This window comes from Salvelinus alpinus, chromosome 2 (genome assembly GCF_045679555.1).
Source record: "Salvelinus alpinus chromosome 2, SLU_Salpinus.1, whole genome shotgun sequence".
Taxonomy (NCBI): Eukaryota; Metazoa; Chordata; class Actinopteri; order Salmoniformes; family Salmonidae; genus Salvelinus; species Salvelinus alpinus.
In genome coordinates this window covers 98,770,266-98,789,145 of record NC_092087.1, presented here as the reverse complement: position 1 = coordinate 98,789,145, position 18,880 = coordinate 98,770,266, and the positions used below count along the sequence as shown (strand labels likewise).

The window sequence follows — 18,880 nt, the reverse complement described above, 5'->3', positions numbered from 1 at the left end:
CTAATTGGACTGTTTCCATTTACTATGTTACGTCTACCCATGAGTCCAGGTTGCATCTGGTCACTCTGACTCCACTTTTCATGTACAACAGGGATGGGCAACAGGTGGCCCATCAATTTCCAAAACAAATGTAATTTTTTTTTTTTTTTTTAAATGTTTGTTTTTTTTGGGGGGGGGGGGGGGGACTCAGTCGGGGTATCAACTTCCTGTTGAGAGTTAGAATAGTAGAATACACAAGGTGACAGTTGGATATTTTATAGATATTTTATAAACTCAGCAGTTTTTCTCTTATGTCAGTCCCTCAACTAGCCCATGTCAGCTAACATTTTTTAGATCTGTAAATTAGTCTAACCAGCTATCTAAACTTCTTGTAATCGTGGGTGAATTACCGACCGCTGGGACCTCCATTGATTTTGTTAGTCACTCAAATATTATACACTGCTCAAAAAAATAAAGGGAACACTTAATGCACATTGTGGCCTGCTGGAGGTCATTTTGCAGGGCTCTGGCAGTGCTCCTCCTTGCACAAAGGCGGAGGTAGCGGTCCTGCTGCTGGGTTGTTGCCCTCCTACGGCCTCCTCCACGTCTCCTGATGTACTGGCCTGTCTCCTGGTAGCGCCTCCATGCTCTGGACACTACGCTGACAGACACAGCAAACCTTCTTGCCACAGCTCGCATTGATGTGCCATCCTGGATGAGCTGCACTACCTGAGCCACTTGTGTGGGTTGTAGACTCCGTCTCATGCTACCACTAGAGTGAAAGCACCGCCAGCATTCAAAAGTGACCAAAACATCAGCCAGGAAGCATAGGAACTGAGAAGTGGTCTGTGGTCACCACCTGCAGAACCACTCCTTTATTGGGGGTGTCTTGCTAATTGCCTCTAATTTCCACCTTTTGTCTATTCCATTTGCACAACAACATGTGAAATTTATTGTCAATCAGTGTTGCTTCCTAAGTGGACAGTTTGATTTCACAGAAGTGTGATTGACTTGGAGTTACATTGTGTTGTTTAAGTGTTCCCTTTATTTTTTTGAGCAGTGTATTAAAAACAGCAAACATTTCTCTCCACCCTATGGTAAAATGTGTAAAGGAAATCTGCTGTAAAACGGCAAGTGGCTTTCTCTGTCCCATGTCAAAATGTGTAGAATTCCATGGAATTAGATATCAAACATTTGATCTCCTCTGTCAAAGGGAGGGGGGGGGGTGGATGTGGGTATGCAGACCCTTGAGCCACTGTGAACCCCTCATGATGTTCAGATTGTTTGTGGCCCCCACCCAAGCAGCCCAGAACATCATTAGATACAGTCTCCAATCTTTTGACATGAATATTTTGTACTTCCAAAGATGGTGGATAAATAAGACAGTTTATTCAGGCCATTTACCGCTAAAAAAATTATTCAAGGTTCCGGTCAGTGTAAGTGGGCGTTCCCTCTCTCGCGTGAGCTCATGGCTATTGGATGGCTCTGGTCGACTTATTGTCCCCTCCCTGCTTGCCTGCCCAGAAGAAATTAGGCAGTGAAATGTCTCGCTCTGGGGCACCCCATATATTTTATTATTAAGGAATGTTATCTGGGAGATTCGATTACTGGCCACACTGTATCAGTCTCTCTACTACTGACCACACTGTATCAGTCTCTACTACTGACCACACTGTATCAGTCTCTACTACTGACCACACTGTATCAGTCTCTCTCCTACTGACCACACTGTATCAGTCTCTCTCCTACTGGCCACACTGTATCAGTCTCTCTACTACTGACCACACTGTATCAGTCTCTCTACTACTGACCACACTGTATCAGTCTCTCTACTACTGACCACACTGTATCAGTCACTCTACTACTGACCACACTGTATCAGTCTCTACTACTGACCACACTGTATCAGTCTCTCTACTACTGACCACACTGTATCAGTCTCTCTCCTACTGACCACACTGTATCAGTCTCTCCTACTACTGACCACACTGTATCAGTCTCTCTACTACTGACCACACTGTATCAGTCTCTCTACTACTGACCACACTGTATCAGTCTCTCTACTACTACTGACCACACTGTATCAGTCTCTACTACTGACCACACTGTATCAGTCTCTACTACTGACCACACTGTATCAGTCTCTCTCCTACTGACCACACTGTATCAGTCTCTCTCCTACTGGCCACACTGTATCAGTCTCTCTACTACTGACCACACTGTATCAGTCTCTCTACTACTGACCACACTGTATCAGTCTCTACTACTGGCCACACTGTATCAGTCTCTCTACTACTGACCACACTGTATCAGTCTCTCTACTACTGACCACACTGTATCAGTCTCTCTCCTACTGACCACACTGTATCAGTCTCTCTCCTACTGACCACACTGTATCAGTCTCTCCTACTACTGACCACACTATCAGTCTCTCTCCTACTGACCACACTGTATCAGTCTCTCTCCTACTGACCACACTGTATCAGTCTCTCTACTACTGACCACACTGTATCAGTCTCTCTCCTACTGACCACACTGTATCAGTCTCTCTCCTACTGACCACACTGTATCAGTCTCTCTACTACTGACCACACTGTATCAGTCTCTCTACTACTGACCACACTATCAGTCTCTCTACTACTGACCACACTGTATCAGTCTCTCTACTACTGACCACACTGTATCAGTCTCTCTACTACTCACCACACTGTATCAGTCTCTCCTACTGACCACACTGTATCAGTCTCTCCTACTACTGACCACACTGTATCAGTCTCTCCTACTACTGACCACACTGTATCAGTCTCTCCTACTACTGACCACACTGTATCAGTCTCTCTACTACTGACCACACTGTATCAGTCTCTCTCTTACTGACCACACTGTATCAGTCTCTCTACTACTGACCACACTGTATCAGTCTCTACTACTGACCACACTGTATCAGTCTCTCTACTACTGACCACACTGTATCAGTCTCTCTACTACTGACCACACTGTATCAGTCTCTCCTACTACTGACCACACTGTATCAGTCTCTCTACTACTGACCACACTGTATCAGTCTCTCTACTACTGACCACACTGTATCAGTCTCTCTACTACTACTGACCACACTGTATCAGTCTCTACTACTGACCACACTGTATCAGTCTCTACTACTGACCACACTGTATCAGTCTCTCTCCTACTGACCACACTGTATCAGTCTCTCTCCTACTGGCCACACTGTATCAGTCTCTCTACTACTGACCACACTGTATCAGTCTCTCTACTACTGACCACACTGTATCAGTCTCTACTACTGGCCACACTGTATCAGTCTCTCTACTACTGACCACACTGTATCAGTCTCTCTACTACTGACCACACTGTATCAGTCTCTCTCCTACTGACCACACTGTATCAGTCTCTCCTACTACTGACCACACTATCAGTCTCTCCTACTACTGACCACACTATCAGTCTCTCTCCTACTGACCACACTGTATCAGTCTCTCTCCTACTGACCACACTGTATCAGTCTCTCTACTACTGACCACACTGTATCAGTCTCTCTACTACTGACCACACTGTATCAGTCTCTCTACTACTGACCACACTGTATCAGTCTCTACTACTGACCACACTGTATCAGTCTCTCCTACTACTGACCACACTATCAGTCTCTCCTACTACTGACCACACTATCAGTCTCTCTACTACTGACCACACTGTATCAGTCTCTCTCCCACTGACCACACTGTATCAGTCTCTCTCCTACTGACCACACTGTATCTGTCTCTCTCCTACTACTGACCACACTATCAGTCTCTCTCCTACTGACCACACTGTATCAGTCTCTCTACTACTGACCACACTGTATCAGTCTCTCTACTACTGACCACACTGTATCAGTCTCTACTACTGACCACACTGTATCAGTCTCTACTACTGACCACACTGTATCAGTCTCTACTACTGACCACACTGTATCAGTCTCTACTACTGACCACACTGTATCAGTCTCTCTCCTACTGGCCACACTGTATCAGTCTCTCTACTACTGACCACACTGTATCAGAACATGCTCCACTGTCTCTGTTTCCTGGCAGTAATCCCACCTTCCTGTTGGATGCTTTCCTATCACATGTAAAGAGGTGCGAGAGGAGAAAACTAATGAAGATGTCCTCATTGAGGACATGGACACACTGCATCGCTACATAAAACCTAACACTCAATAGGATGATTGTTGAGTTACTACACGTACCCATGAAATGATCTGTTTTACCCACGCTGGGTAAACGCCCATGTCATGATGATACAGCTCAGAAAGGATGTTCAGTTTGCTGGTGATTTCACTAGTTTGTTTAGAATGTTTATGATTGAGCAATTTGCCAAAACCCAGCAAATTAATGCAATAGTATTATTGAAATGTCAATATATAAATCCATGTTTCTATCCACTTGAGACCACTTTAGCTTCCAGATGATTAACTTCTTTGGGCTTGGGGGCAGTATTTTGACGTCTGGATGACAAGCGTGCCCAAAGTAAACTGCCTGTTACTCAGGCCCAGAAGCTAGGATATGCATACAATTGGTAGATTTGGATAGAAAACACTCTAAAGTTTCCAAAACTGTTAAAATAATGTCTGAGTATAACAGAACTGATATGGCAGGTGAAAACCTGAGGAAAATCCATCCAGGAAGTGGGATTATTTTGATGTGGGTGGTTTTCAATTGAATGCCTATTGAGTATCTAATGGGTTAGGAACCAGATTGCAGTTCCTATGGCTTCCACTAGATGTCAACAGTCTTTAGACATTGTTTCAGGTTTGTTTTCTGAAAAATGAAGAATGAGACCTTTCTGTCAGTGGACTGAGGAAGCATGCAGTTTTGCGTGCGTGATCGTTGTTTTTCCTTTCTATTGAATACGCCATTGTCCAGTTGAAATTCTATCGATTATTTAGACAATTGACAACCTGAGGATTAATTATAAACATCGATTGACATGTTTCGACGAACTTTACCGGTACTATTAGGATGTATTCGTCTGCATGTTTTGAGCGCCTTTGAGCCAGTGGATTACTAAACAAAACGCGCCAACAAAACAGAGTTTTTGGGATATAAAGAGGGACCTTATCAAACAAAACAAACATTTATTGTGTAGCTGGGACTCTTGTGACTGCAACCAGATGAAGATTTTCAAAGGTAAGTGATTTTATCGCTATTTCTGACTTTCGTGACTACTCTACTTTGTTGGAAAATGTTTGTATGCTTTTGTAAGCGGGTGCTGTCCTCAGATAATCGCATGGTATGCTTTCGCCATAAAGCCTTTTTGAAATCTGACAAAGCGGCTGGATTAACAAGAAGTTAATCTTTAAGCCGATGTATAACACTTGTATTTTTATGAATGTTTATTATGACTATTTCTGTATTTTGAATTTGGCGCTCTGCAATTTCACCGGATGTTGTCGAGGTGGGTCGCTAGCAGCACGCCTGCGCCAGAGAGGTTAATCTATACAGCTACAAAAATAAACATCACATTCAAGACCAGAAAATGTTCTGAGCTCAAATTCATGACTGTCTCATTATTTTAAAAAGCACATGTTTATTTTAAAACATTCTCAAACCTTCAGATCAAAATGAAACAATAGGGGGCGCTGTCTCTCCGGTGTGTCTTCTGGTTTTTCACAAGAGCTCTTTTCTCTGAGAAACATTTGCCACAGTCAGGGCATTGGTACGGCTGTCAGGGCATTGGTACGGCTTTGCTCGAGGGCTCCGGTCTTGACTCAATGTCTATGAGACAGCAGTGTGTTGCTGTGTGCCCCTGTCCCGTGTGTGTCGCGTTGGTGTTTCTTAATGGCTTTCTTTTCAGTGAAACCCTTCCCACAGTCGGGGCACTGGTATGGTTTCTCTCCGGTGTGGGTTAGTATGTGCGTTTTCAGCGTGTTCGACTGAGAGAAACTCTTGTCGCAGTAAGTGCAGTGGTGCGGTTTCTGACCCGAGTGTATTAGCCGGTGCCGTATTAAAGAGGCGACTTGAGAGAACTTCATGTCGCAGACGGAGCATTGGAATGGTTTCTCTCCTGTGTGCACCGTCTGGTGACGTCTCATGTTAGTCTTATCAGCGAAGCACCTGCCACACTGGGAGCATTGGTAAGGTTTCTCTCCTGTGTGCTTTCTCTCGTGGATTACCAATCTATGCTTTGAATTGAATTCCTGGCCGCAAGTAAGGCAGAGGTACGAATTGTTCTCTCTTACTTGCTCATTTGTTTTCTGATGCTTGGTTTTCTGATGAATCGACAAGGCCTGAAGCACCCTGAAACTCTTCCCGCAATCAGAGCAAAGGTGCTGTTTCTCCTCGTGGGTCACCACATGTTTCTTCAGCGCTCCAGACTCCACGAAGCCTTTCCCACAGACAGAACAGACGTGTGGCTTTGCTACTTGCTCTCTGTGCTGCGTTTTCTGATGTCTTCTCAAGGCGGAGAGGAAGGTAAAGCGCTTGCCACAGTTGGCGCAGAGGTGAGGTTTCTCTCCAGTGTGGATCCGCAGGTGAGTCTCTAACCCTGCCTTAGAAGCCAGCCTCTTCCCACAGTGAGGGCATGGCTCAGAGACCTGTGTCTTTCCTACCTTTTCTCCTTTATGTCTTCTAACATGTGTTCTAAGGTTCGAAGAGTCGTTAAATCGCTTCCCACAGAGAGGACACACAAAGGGTTTCTCACCGGAGTGCATACGAAGGTGCCTTTGATAACTATTTGAATGAGAGAAGCGCTTGTGGCATTGGGCGCAGCAGAAAGGTTTTTCACCAGTATGCGTCCTCTGGTGGCTTGACAGCCTTTCCTTTGTTGGGAAATGGCGCTTACATTCAGGGCATTGGAATTGGTCTCTATCTAGACGATGTGATTTGGAATGATTTGTTAAGCTAAGGAAGGACGTGAAAGTTTTTCCACAATTGGAGCAGAGGTGAGGTTTCTCTCCTGAATGGATAGAATGATGTTTTTTTAAGTATCCAGAATCTCTAAAGCCTTTCCCACAGACAGAGCACACGTGGGGCTTCGCACTGTCTCCTGCGTGGAGTACCTGATGTCTTCTCAGAGACGAACGAAAACAGAAACGCTTCCCACAGTCGGAGCAGAGGTGGGGTTTCTCTCCAGTGTGGGTTCTTTGATGGGACCTCAAGGCTCCCGGTTGATTAAAGACTTTCCCACAGACTGAACATTCGTGCCGTTTCACTCCTCCGTGCTCTGAATGACAAAGTTTCTGATGTTTGGTCAAGGAGGGACGGAAAGCAAAGCTCTTCCCACAGTCGGGGCAGACGTGAGATTTCTCTCCAGTGTGGGTCTTCAGGTGAATCTTTAGTCTTGTCTTGGTTGACAACTTCTTACCACAGTGAGCACATGGATGAAGGACTTGTTTCTTCACGGCCACATCATGTTCTGAGGAACCAACATTGTTTTTGGAAGGTTCCTCTTCAACATGTTCTCCTGAGTGAGTTCTAAAGATGTGTTTCTTTAAGTTTCCTGGATCATTGAAATTCTTCCCACGGGGGCAAACGTACGGTTTCTCTCCAGTGTGAGTTAGCAGATGTCTCCTAAGACTGGAATGTGTACTGAATGTTTTTCCGCATTCAGAGCATGTGGTTTCAGAAACATGACATTTCTCTCCAGTATGAGTTTTCAGATGCCTGGAAAGGCTGGAAAATGTACTGAATACTCCCCCACATTCAGCACATATATTTTTCTGTTTCTCTCCAGTGTGAGTTAGCAGATGTCGCTCCAGAATGTCTTTTGTTGCAAAACTCTTCCCGCCTTGAGCATAGGAGTGGGTTTTCTGCCCTGGTGTTTTCCTGCAGTCCATCAGCTGCACAGACACCCTCTTCAGACCCCAAATTAAGGCGCTACCGGGAGTGGCACGACACAGGGTCTTCGGGAGAGTGGAGGGGGGCGGGAGAGACGTGTCCTGTAAATCACAAAAATAGAGACGGAATTAATCAGGGTGGGAAATGCTCTTCTACCTGTCAATTAATTTTAAAGTCTTTAAATTCCCCTCATCCACGATTACGTAACCTCCTTCTCAAAAAGGAGAAAGGTCAAGAGGAAGAACCTCAGATATTCTCCTCCAATGTCTTTTATAGAAGGAAGTTGAGGAATCAATGAAGGACTGTTGAGAAACACTGTCTGGGAAAATAAATACTCCCTTTCCGACTGGGACAATAAACACTCCCTTTCCGACTGGGACAATAAACACTCCCTTTCCGATTGGGACAATAAACACTCCCTTTCCGACTGGGACAATAAATAAATAAACACTCCCTTTCCGACTGGGACAATAAACACTCCCTTTCCGATTGGGACAAACACTCCCTTTCCGACTGGGGCAATAAACACTCCCTTTCCCACTGGGGCAATAAACACTCCCTTTCCCACTGGGGCAATAAACACTCCCTTTGCGACTGGGACAATAAATACTACCTTTCCGACTGGGAAAATAAGCACTCCCTTTCCGGCTGGGAAAATAAACACTCCCTTTCTTACTGGGACAAAAAATAAACACTCCATTTCCGGCTTGGACAATAAACACTCCCTTTCCGGCTGGGAAAATAAACACTCCCTTTCTTACTGGGACAAAAAATAAACACTCCATTTCCGGCTTGGACAATAAACACTCCCTTTCCGACTGGGAACATAAATACTCACGCCTCTCACACTTTGCTCTAGTGTGTGCCTTTCTGGAGATAACTCCGCCTCCAGTCTGTTGCTAGGTAACCAATCCGCGTCCTCCACGTCGCAGTCTGCAGCGTCGTTGGATTGTCTGGGACTCGCGGACTCCGCCTCCAACCCGTTGCTAGGTAACCCAGCCCTTCCCTCTCCGCTCCACTCTTCATCCCAGTCTACAGCCTCCTCAGCCTGGAGGGGACTCGACGGTGCACCACTACCATCCTCCAGTATCCTCCTGATGTCCTCTTTCAGTCGGACTAACCAAGACATTCCCTGCTCCTCTGATTTCATTGAATCCGTATTGTCCCACATTTCCTCCATGATTTTACGCCTCAGCGAGCGGTGATCCATTCCTTTAACTTCGGATCCATCATGTCCACGACGTTCACACAGGTAACGTAAATTGTCCTCAGTCAAATTCCATAAACTCTTTTCAATTTCATCCATCAACGCTCCCTCCTCTCGATTCATTTTTGTCCCAGCAGAGTTTGAATGTTTCTTGGTAAAAGTAGCAATAACAACTGGTTATTGAATGGAGCTGCAACAAGTGTGAGGTGTCTCTCTCCTGTGTCAAATCAAATGTTCTTTTTCACATGCGCCAAATACAAGGTGTAAACCTCCTTGTGAGGTCACCTGTGGAATCTCCTTGTGAGGTCACCTGTGGAATCTCCTTGTGAGTTCACCTGTGGAATCTCCTTGTGAGGTCACCTGTGGAATCTCCTTGTGAGGTCACCTGTGGAATCTCCTTGTGAGGTCACCTGTGGAAATAGGAGGACATGGTGTGAAGAAAAAAACAACAGTTTTTACCATCTATCTAGATGTGTAGCTGCATTTTTTTCTTTGCGGAGTCTGTCAAATCAAACCATTTTCAACATTAGATTGTCAATCTTACATTTTTTACTTAAAGCACCGATCAGCAGTTAAAACAACAACAAAGCGTCATCCCCAACCCTGGAGGGATGGGGCAGGAGAAATCTAACCACTTTCAAATTCATTGACAGAGCTATAGCCAGAGGATGAGTCAGTCGTATTTCATTGTTAGTTTAACACAAATAATTATATATTTTCAGTTATAAAACTGACGATTGTTTATTTTTGATTCAAATGATTTATGATGGGTGTACTGTTGCTTCATGAGTTGCATGTGTGTGCTTACTGTGACTGTCATCCTGCTATTGGCTACTAGGTAGCTACTTCCCACGCCGTTGCTGGACAGTAGTGCTTGTCAAGCGGGAGCGAAGGGCACTGTGTCCCGGCGTTGCCGTTCATGCCTCCCCCCATTGAGTAGCAGACTGCATGTAGGCTATGTATTAAGGTGGCATCTAGATGGTTATCAGTAGTAGTTATTTCTTGTGTAGGCTGCTATTCTACTTGAGATAAAAACATGGCCACATTTACTGCCGCCTCCCACAAGACCGTGATACCCAGAATGAAGCACTTCAGGTCGGCAGGCAGTCCGATACAACACTGGTCGCTGGCTTATCGATTCGCTGTGCAGCCCAATCAGCCACACAAAACGTTCTTGAGTGGCAACAAATCTGCCCAATTAGCTGATTTGCTTTCCATACACCCACTCCCTCCGACACACCCACTCTCCCATACTCCGGTCGCCATATTGGGCTGCAGCGACCCATACTTGTTTTTATTTGGAAGGATCCAACAGCTACTACAAGCTCACCTGCGGCGACGACCGCCGAGTTCGGGCCTCGTCAAGAGGATGAAAATGATTAATTCTGGCCCAGTGAGATTTGTGGAGAGAATGGATCCTTGCATTTTTTTGGGAAGATCCATATATGCTGTCAGGTTGGGTGGAGAAGAGGTTTGGGACTGTTGAGGTGGTGAGAGTAACTCGGAGTGGATTAGTGATGATTTACTGTGTTTCTTCAGTCCAGGGGGAGTGAGCGCTACAGATCACGTGATTAGGGACATTTGCTTTGCTCTACGGCGCAGGGCATCTTTAAAAGGAGTGATACATGGGGGGGGGGTTTAAGTGTTGAGGAGGATCAGTTGAAATGGAAGATTCCCAAGTGTCTGTAACACCTGTTGTTTGGTGCGAGCGATGCAGACCTGGTGGGGAAACCGAGAAGACATGTCCTGCCGAGTTTCGATGTAGAGTCTTTGCCCGACGTGGTCAAGTTAGAAAGTCTAAGTTATTCTGCTTTTGTTCTGAAAATACTATGGTGTTGATGGGCATGTTGCAGCAGTGTTCAGGAGGGAGAGTCCTAGATGTGAGAAGTGTTCAGGAGGGAGAGTCCTAGATGTGAGAAGTGTTCAGGAGGGAGAGTCCTAGATGTGAGAAGTGTTCAGGAGGGAGTCCTAGATGTGAGAAGTGTTCAGGAGGGAGAGTCCTAGAAGTGAGAAGTGTTCAGGAGGGCATGAGACGAAGCAATGTGTAGTATCGTTGGAGAAAGTTGTGTGTGTGTTAGTTGCGGGGGTGTGTTAGTTGCGGGGGTGTGTTAGTTGCGGGGGTGTGTTAGTTGTGGGGGTGTGTGTTAGTTGCGGGGGTGTGTGTTAGTTGTGGGGGTGTGTGTTAGTTGCGGGGGTGTGTCAGTTGCGGGGGTGTGTCAGTTGCGGGGGTGTGTCAGTTGCGGGGGTGTGTCAGTTGCGGGGGTGTGTCAGTTGCGTGTGTGTGTCAGTTGCGTGTGTGTGTTAGTTGCGTGTGTGTGTGTGTTAGTTGCGTGTGTGTGTGTGTTAGTTGCGTGTGTGTGTGTGTTAGTTGCGTGTGTGTGTGTGTTAGTTGCGTGTGTGTGTGTGTTAGTTGTGTGTGTGTGTGTGTTAGTTGTGTGTGTGTGTGTGTGTTAGTTGTGTGTGGGTGTGTTAGTTGCGGGGGTGTGTTAGTTGTGTGTGTGTGTCAGTTGCGGGGATGTGTCAGTTGCGGGGGTGTGTCAGTTGCGGGGGTGTGTCAGTTGCGAGGGTGTGTGTTAGTTGCGTGTGTGTGTGTGTTAGTTGCGTGTGTGTGTGTGTTAGTTGCGTGTGTGTGTGTGTTAGTTGCGTGTGTGTGTGTGTTAGTTGCGTGTGTGTGTGTGTTAGTTGCGTGTGTGTGTGTGTTAGTTGCGTGTGTGTGTGTTAGTTGCGTGTGTGTGTGTTAGTTGCGTGTGTGTGTGTTAGTTGCGTGTGTGTGTGTTAGTTGCGGGGGTGTGTGTTAGTTGTGCGGGGGTGTGTTAGTTGCGGGGGTGTGTTAGTTGTGTGGGTGTGTTAGTTGTGGGGGTGTGTTAGTTGCGGGGGTGTGTTAGTTGCGGGGGTGTGTTAGTTGCGGGGGTGTGTTAGTTGCGTGTGTGTGTGTTAGTTGTGGGGGTGTGTGTTAGTTGTGGGGGTGTGTGTTAGTTGCGGGGGTGTGTCAGTTGCGGGGGTGTGTCAGTTGCGGGGGTGTGTCAGTTGCGGGGGTGTGTCAGTTGCGTGTGTGTGTTAGTTGCGTGTGTGTGTTAGTTGCGTGTGTGTGTGTGTTAGTTGCGTGTGTGTGTGTGTTAGTTGCGTGTGTGTGTGTGTTAGTTGCGTGTGTGTGTGTGTTAGTTGCGTGTGTGTGTGTGTGTTAGTTGTGTGTGTGTGTGTGTGTTAGTTGCGGGGGTGTGTTAGTTGTGTGTGTGTGTCAGTTGCGGGGGTGTGTCAGTTGCGGGGGTGTGTCAGTTGCGGGGGTGTGTCAGTTGCGGGGGTGTGTCAGTTGCGGGGGTGTGTCAGTTGCGGGGGTGTGTCAGTTGCGGGGGTGTGTTAGTTGCGAGGGTGTGTGTTAGTTGCGTGTGTGTGTGTGTTAGTTGCGTGTGTGTGTGTGTTAGTTGCGTGTGTGTGTGTGTTAGTTGCGTGTGTGTGTGTGTTAGTTGCGTGTGTGTGTGTTAGTTGCGTGTGTGTGTGTTAGTTGCGGGGGTGTGTGTTAGTTGTGCGGGGGTGTGTGTTAGTTGTGCGGGGGTGTGTTAGTTGCGGGGGTGTGTTAGTTGCGGGGGTGTGTTAGTTGCGGGGGTGTGTTAGTTGCGGGGGTGTGTTAGTTGTGTGTGTGTGTGTGTTAGTTGTGGGGGTGTGTTAGTTGCGGGGGTGTGTTAGTTGCGGGGGTGTGTGTTAGTTGCGGGGGTGTGTGTTAGTTGCGGGGGTGTGTTAGTTGCGGGGGTGTGTTAGTTGCGGGGGTGTGTTAGTTGCGGGGGTGTGTTAGTTGCGGGGGTGTGTTAGTTGCGGGGGTGTGTTAGTTGCGGGGGTGTGTTAGTTGCGGGGGTGTGTTAGTTGTGCGGGGGTGTGTTAGTTGTGCGGGGGTGTGTTAGTTGTGCGGGGGTGTGTTAGTTGCGCGGGGGTGTGTTAGTTGCAGGGGTGTGTTAGTTGCGGGGGTGTGTTAGTTGTGGGGGTGTGTTAGTTGTGGGGATGCCCATGGGGTTGGAGACCGGAGGTGTCAGGTGAGAAAGACAGGTTGAGGTTGCCAGGTTTAGAGTAGTACAGACAGGTTGAGGTTGCCAGGTTTAGAGTAGTACAGACAGGTTGAGGTTGCCAGGTTTAGAGTAGTACAGACAGGTTGAGGTTGCCAGGTTTAGAGTAGTACAGACAGGTTGAGGTTGCCAGGTTTAGAGTAGTACAGACAGGTTGAGGTTGCCAGGTTTAGAGTAGTACAGACAGGTTGAGGTTGCCAGGTTTAGACTAGTACAGAAGGTGTTGCATGCTGAGGCAGTGGACAGTGGTAGAGAACGATGGTTACAGGCTGAGGCAGTGGACAGTGGTAGAGAACGATGGTTACAGGCTGAGGCAGTGGACAGTGGTAGAGAACGATGGTTACAGGCTGAGGCAGTGGACAGTGGTAGAGAACGATGGTTACAGGCTGAGGCAGTGGACAGTGGTAGAGAACGATGGTTACAGGCTGAGGCAGTGGACAGTGGTAGAGAACGATGGTTACAGGCTGAGGGATTCCTGTGAGTAGGCAGAGACCAAGGCAGAGTGAAGGAAATATTGTGTTTCAGTAAGGTGGGGCTTTTTAGCGTTCATAGACACGGTTGTTAATTGTACTGCAGAAATGGATCAGAAGTCACAGAAAATAGAGGTTGTGGTGGCAGTGGCTGAGAAGTACTTGAGATTGCGAGGATTTACTGCAAAACAGCTGCAGGGGGGTGTTGAGTGGTAGTGTTCTGGTCTCTCAGACCATTGGTCTAGAGTAGAATTAGAAGAGGGTTAAATAGTGGAATGGGGTGGTGTTTTTTTATATAGAGGGCTAATAGTTGGCAGGGCAATTTTTCTTTTCCCTAATTTTGTATTACCATATTAATTAACGTACGTAGGCCGAATGGCCTCACACACCAGTACAGTAGGTGGCGCTGTACGCACCTAAAGGTTGGATGCGATCCACCAACCAAATCCTAAAGAAGAAGAAGCAGCTAACGTTAGCTAACATGGCTAATACAGACAGAAAATACAACAGTAACTCGTTGATGATTTCATATAGCTACAATCGATATGCCTGTAGCTACGAGTCAGAAAACATTCATTTTATTCGAATATCGACTCAGTTTGACTAAAGCTTAAACATTGTTTACAGGAGCAATTAGCTAGCTAGCATGCAAGCTAAAAAAGCAGCTAGTCTTCAGAGCAGCTGGCCAGCTAAATTAGCGGTTATGTAAACCTAACTACTTGCTAATTACATCTGTTGGACGACCCCTTCTGGCCGTTAGTAGATACCCAATGATTTACTCACCGGTTCGATTGTAACATAATCCTTTCTTAGTATTCAGTCGTCTTCCAGCTACCTGTTGAAAAGCAAGCGGCCTGTTCACGTTCCCAGATGAGCAGAAAACAAAGGGGCGAGGCTAGCAGAAAGGACACGAGAGCAGAAGGCCGAGAGTCGAGAATAGTAATACGACTATGCTCATTGAGGTCATAGATACACTATATTGCATCATAGCTAAATAATAAGAACAATTACTCAGTACACGTACTATCCCACGTGCCTATGTAATGACACGGCACAGAGAGAAAGAAGAGTGTTCAGTGCGTTTACAAGTGATTTTCACTAGTTTTATGTTTATGATTGAGCAATTTACCAAATGGGGTGGTGAAAGCAAACTTGAAAGTCGTTTTATGAAATGATCTATAAATTAATCCATTGGGTGTATTCACTAGGAATGTGTCCAAACGAAACTAGTTTTCATTGCATAACATTTTATGTTGCAAAACTGTTTGCTATGGTCTGCAACCAATGAATACATCCCAATTTCTATGCACTTCAAACCGCTTTAGCTTCCGCCGGGATGAAGTCAGCGTTTCCCAAACTCGGTCCTCGGGACCCCAAAGGGTGCACGTTTTGGTTTGTGCCCTAACACTACACAACTGATTCAAATGGTCAAATCTGGATGATTAGTTGATTATTTGAGTCAGCTGTGTAGTGCTAGGGGGGAGGGGCAAAAATCAAAACGTGGCAACCCTTGGTGTCCAGAGGACAAAGATTGGTTGGGAAACCCTGGATTAAGAAAGAAAGATACAAGACCGAACAATTAGCTCAACTTCATGACTCAGCATCCGAACCAGTCTCACCACTGGGGCCAAGCAGGAACAAACATGACTTATTATTTGAAAAACACGTGTTTAATTTTTAAACATAAAAAACAACAACATCAGAATGAAACTTTAGACGAACAACTGTGTGAGACATCATGTCAACATCTGTAACTTCCCCCTCCAATCAACAGATGGAACGGAGAATCACCTTTATTCGCCAAACACATTTGCATGTACAGGAATTTGACTCGGTGATATGGTGCTGACACAATAAACAGAATATAGGCTACAGACAGACAAAACTAGATATACACGCAGCATTTACACAATTCACATACAGTATGTACACTATGGACAGTGTAAGCTAAAAACTACAGACTACACTATGAACAGTGTAAGCTAAAAACTACACTATGAACAGTATAATCTACATGGTGCATTGTGCATGTATTGATGTAGAACTAAAAGATGACTCCTGGGAGTCCAGGGGAGAGGGGGACACCTAGTCAGTTGTACAACTGAATACCTTCAACTGAAATGCAACATCCAATTAAAACACTTTATGTTACCTGTCGGTCCATTACTATGGAAACGGAAAGGGGGACACCTAGTCAGTTGTACAACTGAATACCTTCAACTGAAATGCATTTAACCCAACCCCTCTGAATCAGAGCGGTGCGGGGAGGCCGCCTTTAAATCGACGTCTTCGGCGCCCGGGGAACATAACGTGGGTCTGTTAAAATATCATTCATTAGTTATTAAGCAATGACACATTACAAGAAGCGGATAGAGATGCACTCATTTAGAAGAATTGGAGCCTTTTAAATAAATATATAAACACATATGTAGCTAGTTGCTTCTTCAGACTTCTTCTAAACTGCCATTTAATTCATGGATATTATTATTATTATTATTAGTACAAACTCATTTATTGCGATAACATAAATGTTGCCAGTAGCTAGCTAGCTTATGGAGGACGCATTTAGTGTTCAGGAACTCTGGCTATATGGCAGTTTAACTATGAAGATGACATCATCACACAAAACGCTGATCGTTTTTGCTCCAATGCAGCGTGTAGACTGCGTCTTATTCAAGGCAATATCCGCCCTCACAACAGACAGTTAGCCTTCTAATATATATTTTTGGGAATATTCTTTCAAAATCGCCACAGAGTTGATATATTCCAGCTATTCCAGAAATATATGAGGCAGAGACAGAGGCTACAGCACCATGTCGATCACATTGGTCGAGGGTTCAGAAGAGGGGGAGTAAAGCATAGATTAAAAGAGAGAAACTTCAATGCGTGTGTAAAATAAACACATACGCAAAACATGATTTGTATCCTTAGTTTTGAGAAATATGCTTCTAAAAAGGGGAGGGGCGGGGGTGAAAACTTTATATTCCAAGCCTCGGCCTATAAATTAACTGGAGACAGCATCCAAAATGGAAGACTGCTGTTTTCAAGGTAACATACTCACGTTCGCAAAACGCTGACTTGTGGACGGTCCATATAAAACATTTAGCAGACGCTCTAATCCAGAGCGATTTACAGGAGCAATTAGGGTTAAGTGCCTTGCTCAAGGGCAGATTTTTCACCTTTTCATCTCAGGGATTCGAACCAGCGACCTTTCGGTTACTGGCCCAATGCTCTTAACCGCTAGGTTACCTGCCGCACTATATATCTCCGGGTTGCAGCCTTTTCATTGGGACCAACTCACACTAGCACTCAATGCGCACAGGGAGTGCCGCGAGCAGTAATGACATCATCACGTCATCAGAAAATATATATTTTTGATTTAACTAGGCAAGTCAGTAAAGAACAAATTCTTATTTACAATGAGTAACCGACTAAGATACCCTCAGCAACAAACCCCCCCCCCCCAAAATAAACATTGATTTCGCTTAAATTCAGCCTGTTTTGACAAAAATTTACTTCACTTCAGTATTATTTTGAACGTTATAACAGCCCATTGTAGGCGGAGTCCTTTTGATCAATCCCATGACTCTTTGCAAAAGATACGAGACAGATCAGTGCAGGCGTGTCCGTTACCTTGGGAATAAGATGTCATAATGTATTTATCTAGTTGCTTCGTTCAGATTTGTACAGTTGTCTTGGCAGACTTCTTCTAAAACTGCCATAGCGCGAGCCCACCATAGTAGAAGACAAGTGAAGCAACGTCACAACATTAAAAAAACAGGCAAGTGGTGTCCTTTTAGTGGTCACATTGGTACTGCACTGTTAAATACATGCCAAAATGGGAGTCATATATACACACACACACACACATAGATACTAGCACAAAACAGGTTCTGGATTCAGGCTAGATAGAACAGTTCAAAGCAAGCAGACAACTCATAAAACAGAACACCCAGACACCAAATAACTAGTTATGGTAGTTTCTTAGTAAGCCTTTTCAGAGAAAATAAGACAGAAATAAACTATCACGTGGGAGTCGGGAAGGCAGCGGTGTACAATATCTAAGTTGTATTTTAAAAATGTTTTAGTAATTTAGCAGACGCTCTTATCCAGAGCGACTCAGTCTAATGGCAGTTATTTATGCTCTTCAACCCCAGTGTGTATCTCCTGGTGCTACATTCTCACAGACATTGGAACGTTGGAGCGGTTTCTCTCCCGTGTGTGAGCATGTGATTCTTCAGCGCTCTCTTCTCTGAGAAACCTTTCCCACATTCAGGGCAGTGGCAGGGTTTCACTCCAGTGTGTGTTTGCAGGTGTGATTTCAGACCAGATGAAGAAATGAAACTCTTTACACAATAGGTACATCTGTAACGCCTCTCGCCTGAATGCACCCTGAGATGCTTTTTAAGATTTTGTGAAAGAGCGAAACTTTTCCCACACTGGGAGCAAAGGTAGGGCTTCTCTCCAGTGTGTACACGCTGATGACTTTTCAATTTCTGCTCATTAACAAAGCGCCTGTCACACTGAGTGCAGTGGTAAGGCTTCTCTCCCGTGTGCATTCTCTGGTGAAATAGAAGATTTCGCTTGGTTGAGAGACACTGATTGCAAACAGGGCAAGGGAAAGATGGCTTTGCTTCTACATGCTGCTTCTGGTGTGTTGTGAAGTGTCCTAATGTTCTGAAACTCTTCCCGCATTCAGAGCAGAGGTAAGGTTTCTCTCCGGTGTGAATACTCTGATGTGACTTCAAGGAGGAAGCTGCTGTAAAGCCCCTCCCACAGACGGGACACACATGCGGCCTTTCCCTGTGTTCAGCATGGACCCTCTGGTGAGATATCAAGTGTGCCTGAGTATAGAAGGTCTTCCCACAGTCAGGGCAAAGGTGGAGCTGTTCCCCAGTGTGTAGTCTCTGGTGTTTCCTCAGGGCGTAGGTGCTAGAGAATCTCTTGCCACATTCAGAGCAGAGCTGAGTTTTTTCAGTGTGGCGGATTCGCAGATGATCCTTTAATTCTTTCTTCGAAGCTAGCATCGTCCCGCAGTGAGGACACGGATGCGGGACTTTGACTTTCTTCGTCCCTCTAACCTCACCAGTGTGAAGTTTCTGATGTTTTTTTAGGCTTCTTAACAGACGGAACGTCTCCCCACACTCGGAGCACTCGTGAGGTTTGTCTTCGGTATGAACGCGCATGTGGCTTTTCAGGCTTTTTTGACTTCCTAAATTCTTCCCACAGTGATCACAGATATGGGAGCTAGGCCTGTCTCCTGGGAGAGTTTTCTGGCATCGTTTAGCTCTAGACGAGCTGTGAGATTTCTCTCCTGTGCGAGTTGTCTTG

At 45.6% G+C, this 18,880-nt stretch overlaps 2 protein-coding genes across 2 annotated transcripts; both read right to left on the bottom strand.

Moving 5' to 3' along the window:
- Positions 1-708: 708 nt before the first annotated feature.
- LOC139568380 (zinc finger protein 665-like) lies at positions 709-14,596 on the bottom strand. The gene is made up of 3 exons (XM_071390163.1): positions 14,333-14,596; positions 8,656-9,434; positions 709-7,918 (listed from the first exon to the last, which is right to left on the bottom strand). Exons 2-3 carry the CDS (start codon positions 9,145-9,147, stop codon positions 5,750-5,752), a joined length of 2,661 nt encoding a protein of 886 aa, XP_071246264.1. The 5' UTR covers positions 9,148-9,434; positions 14,333-14,596; the 3' UTR covers positions 709-5,749.
- Positions 14,597-15,197: 601 nt separating this feature from the next.
- On the bottom strand, positions 15,198-18,874 carry LOC139568381 (endothelial zinc finger protein induced by tumor necrosis factor alpha-like). Its single transcript, XM_071390164.1, has 2 exons — positions 15,764-18,874; positions 15,198-15,658 (listed from the first exon to the last, which is right to left on the bottom strand). Exon 1 carries the CDS (start codon positions 18,733-18,735, stop codon positions 17,731-17,733), a length of 1,005 nt encoding a protein of 334 aa, XP_071246265.1. The 5' UTR covers positions 18,736-18,874; the 3' UTR covers positions 15,198-15,658; positions 15,764-17,730.
- Positions 18,875-18,880: the final 6 nt, after the last annotated feature.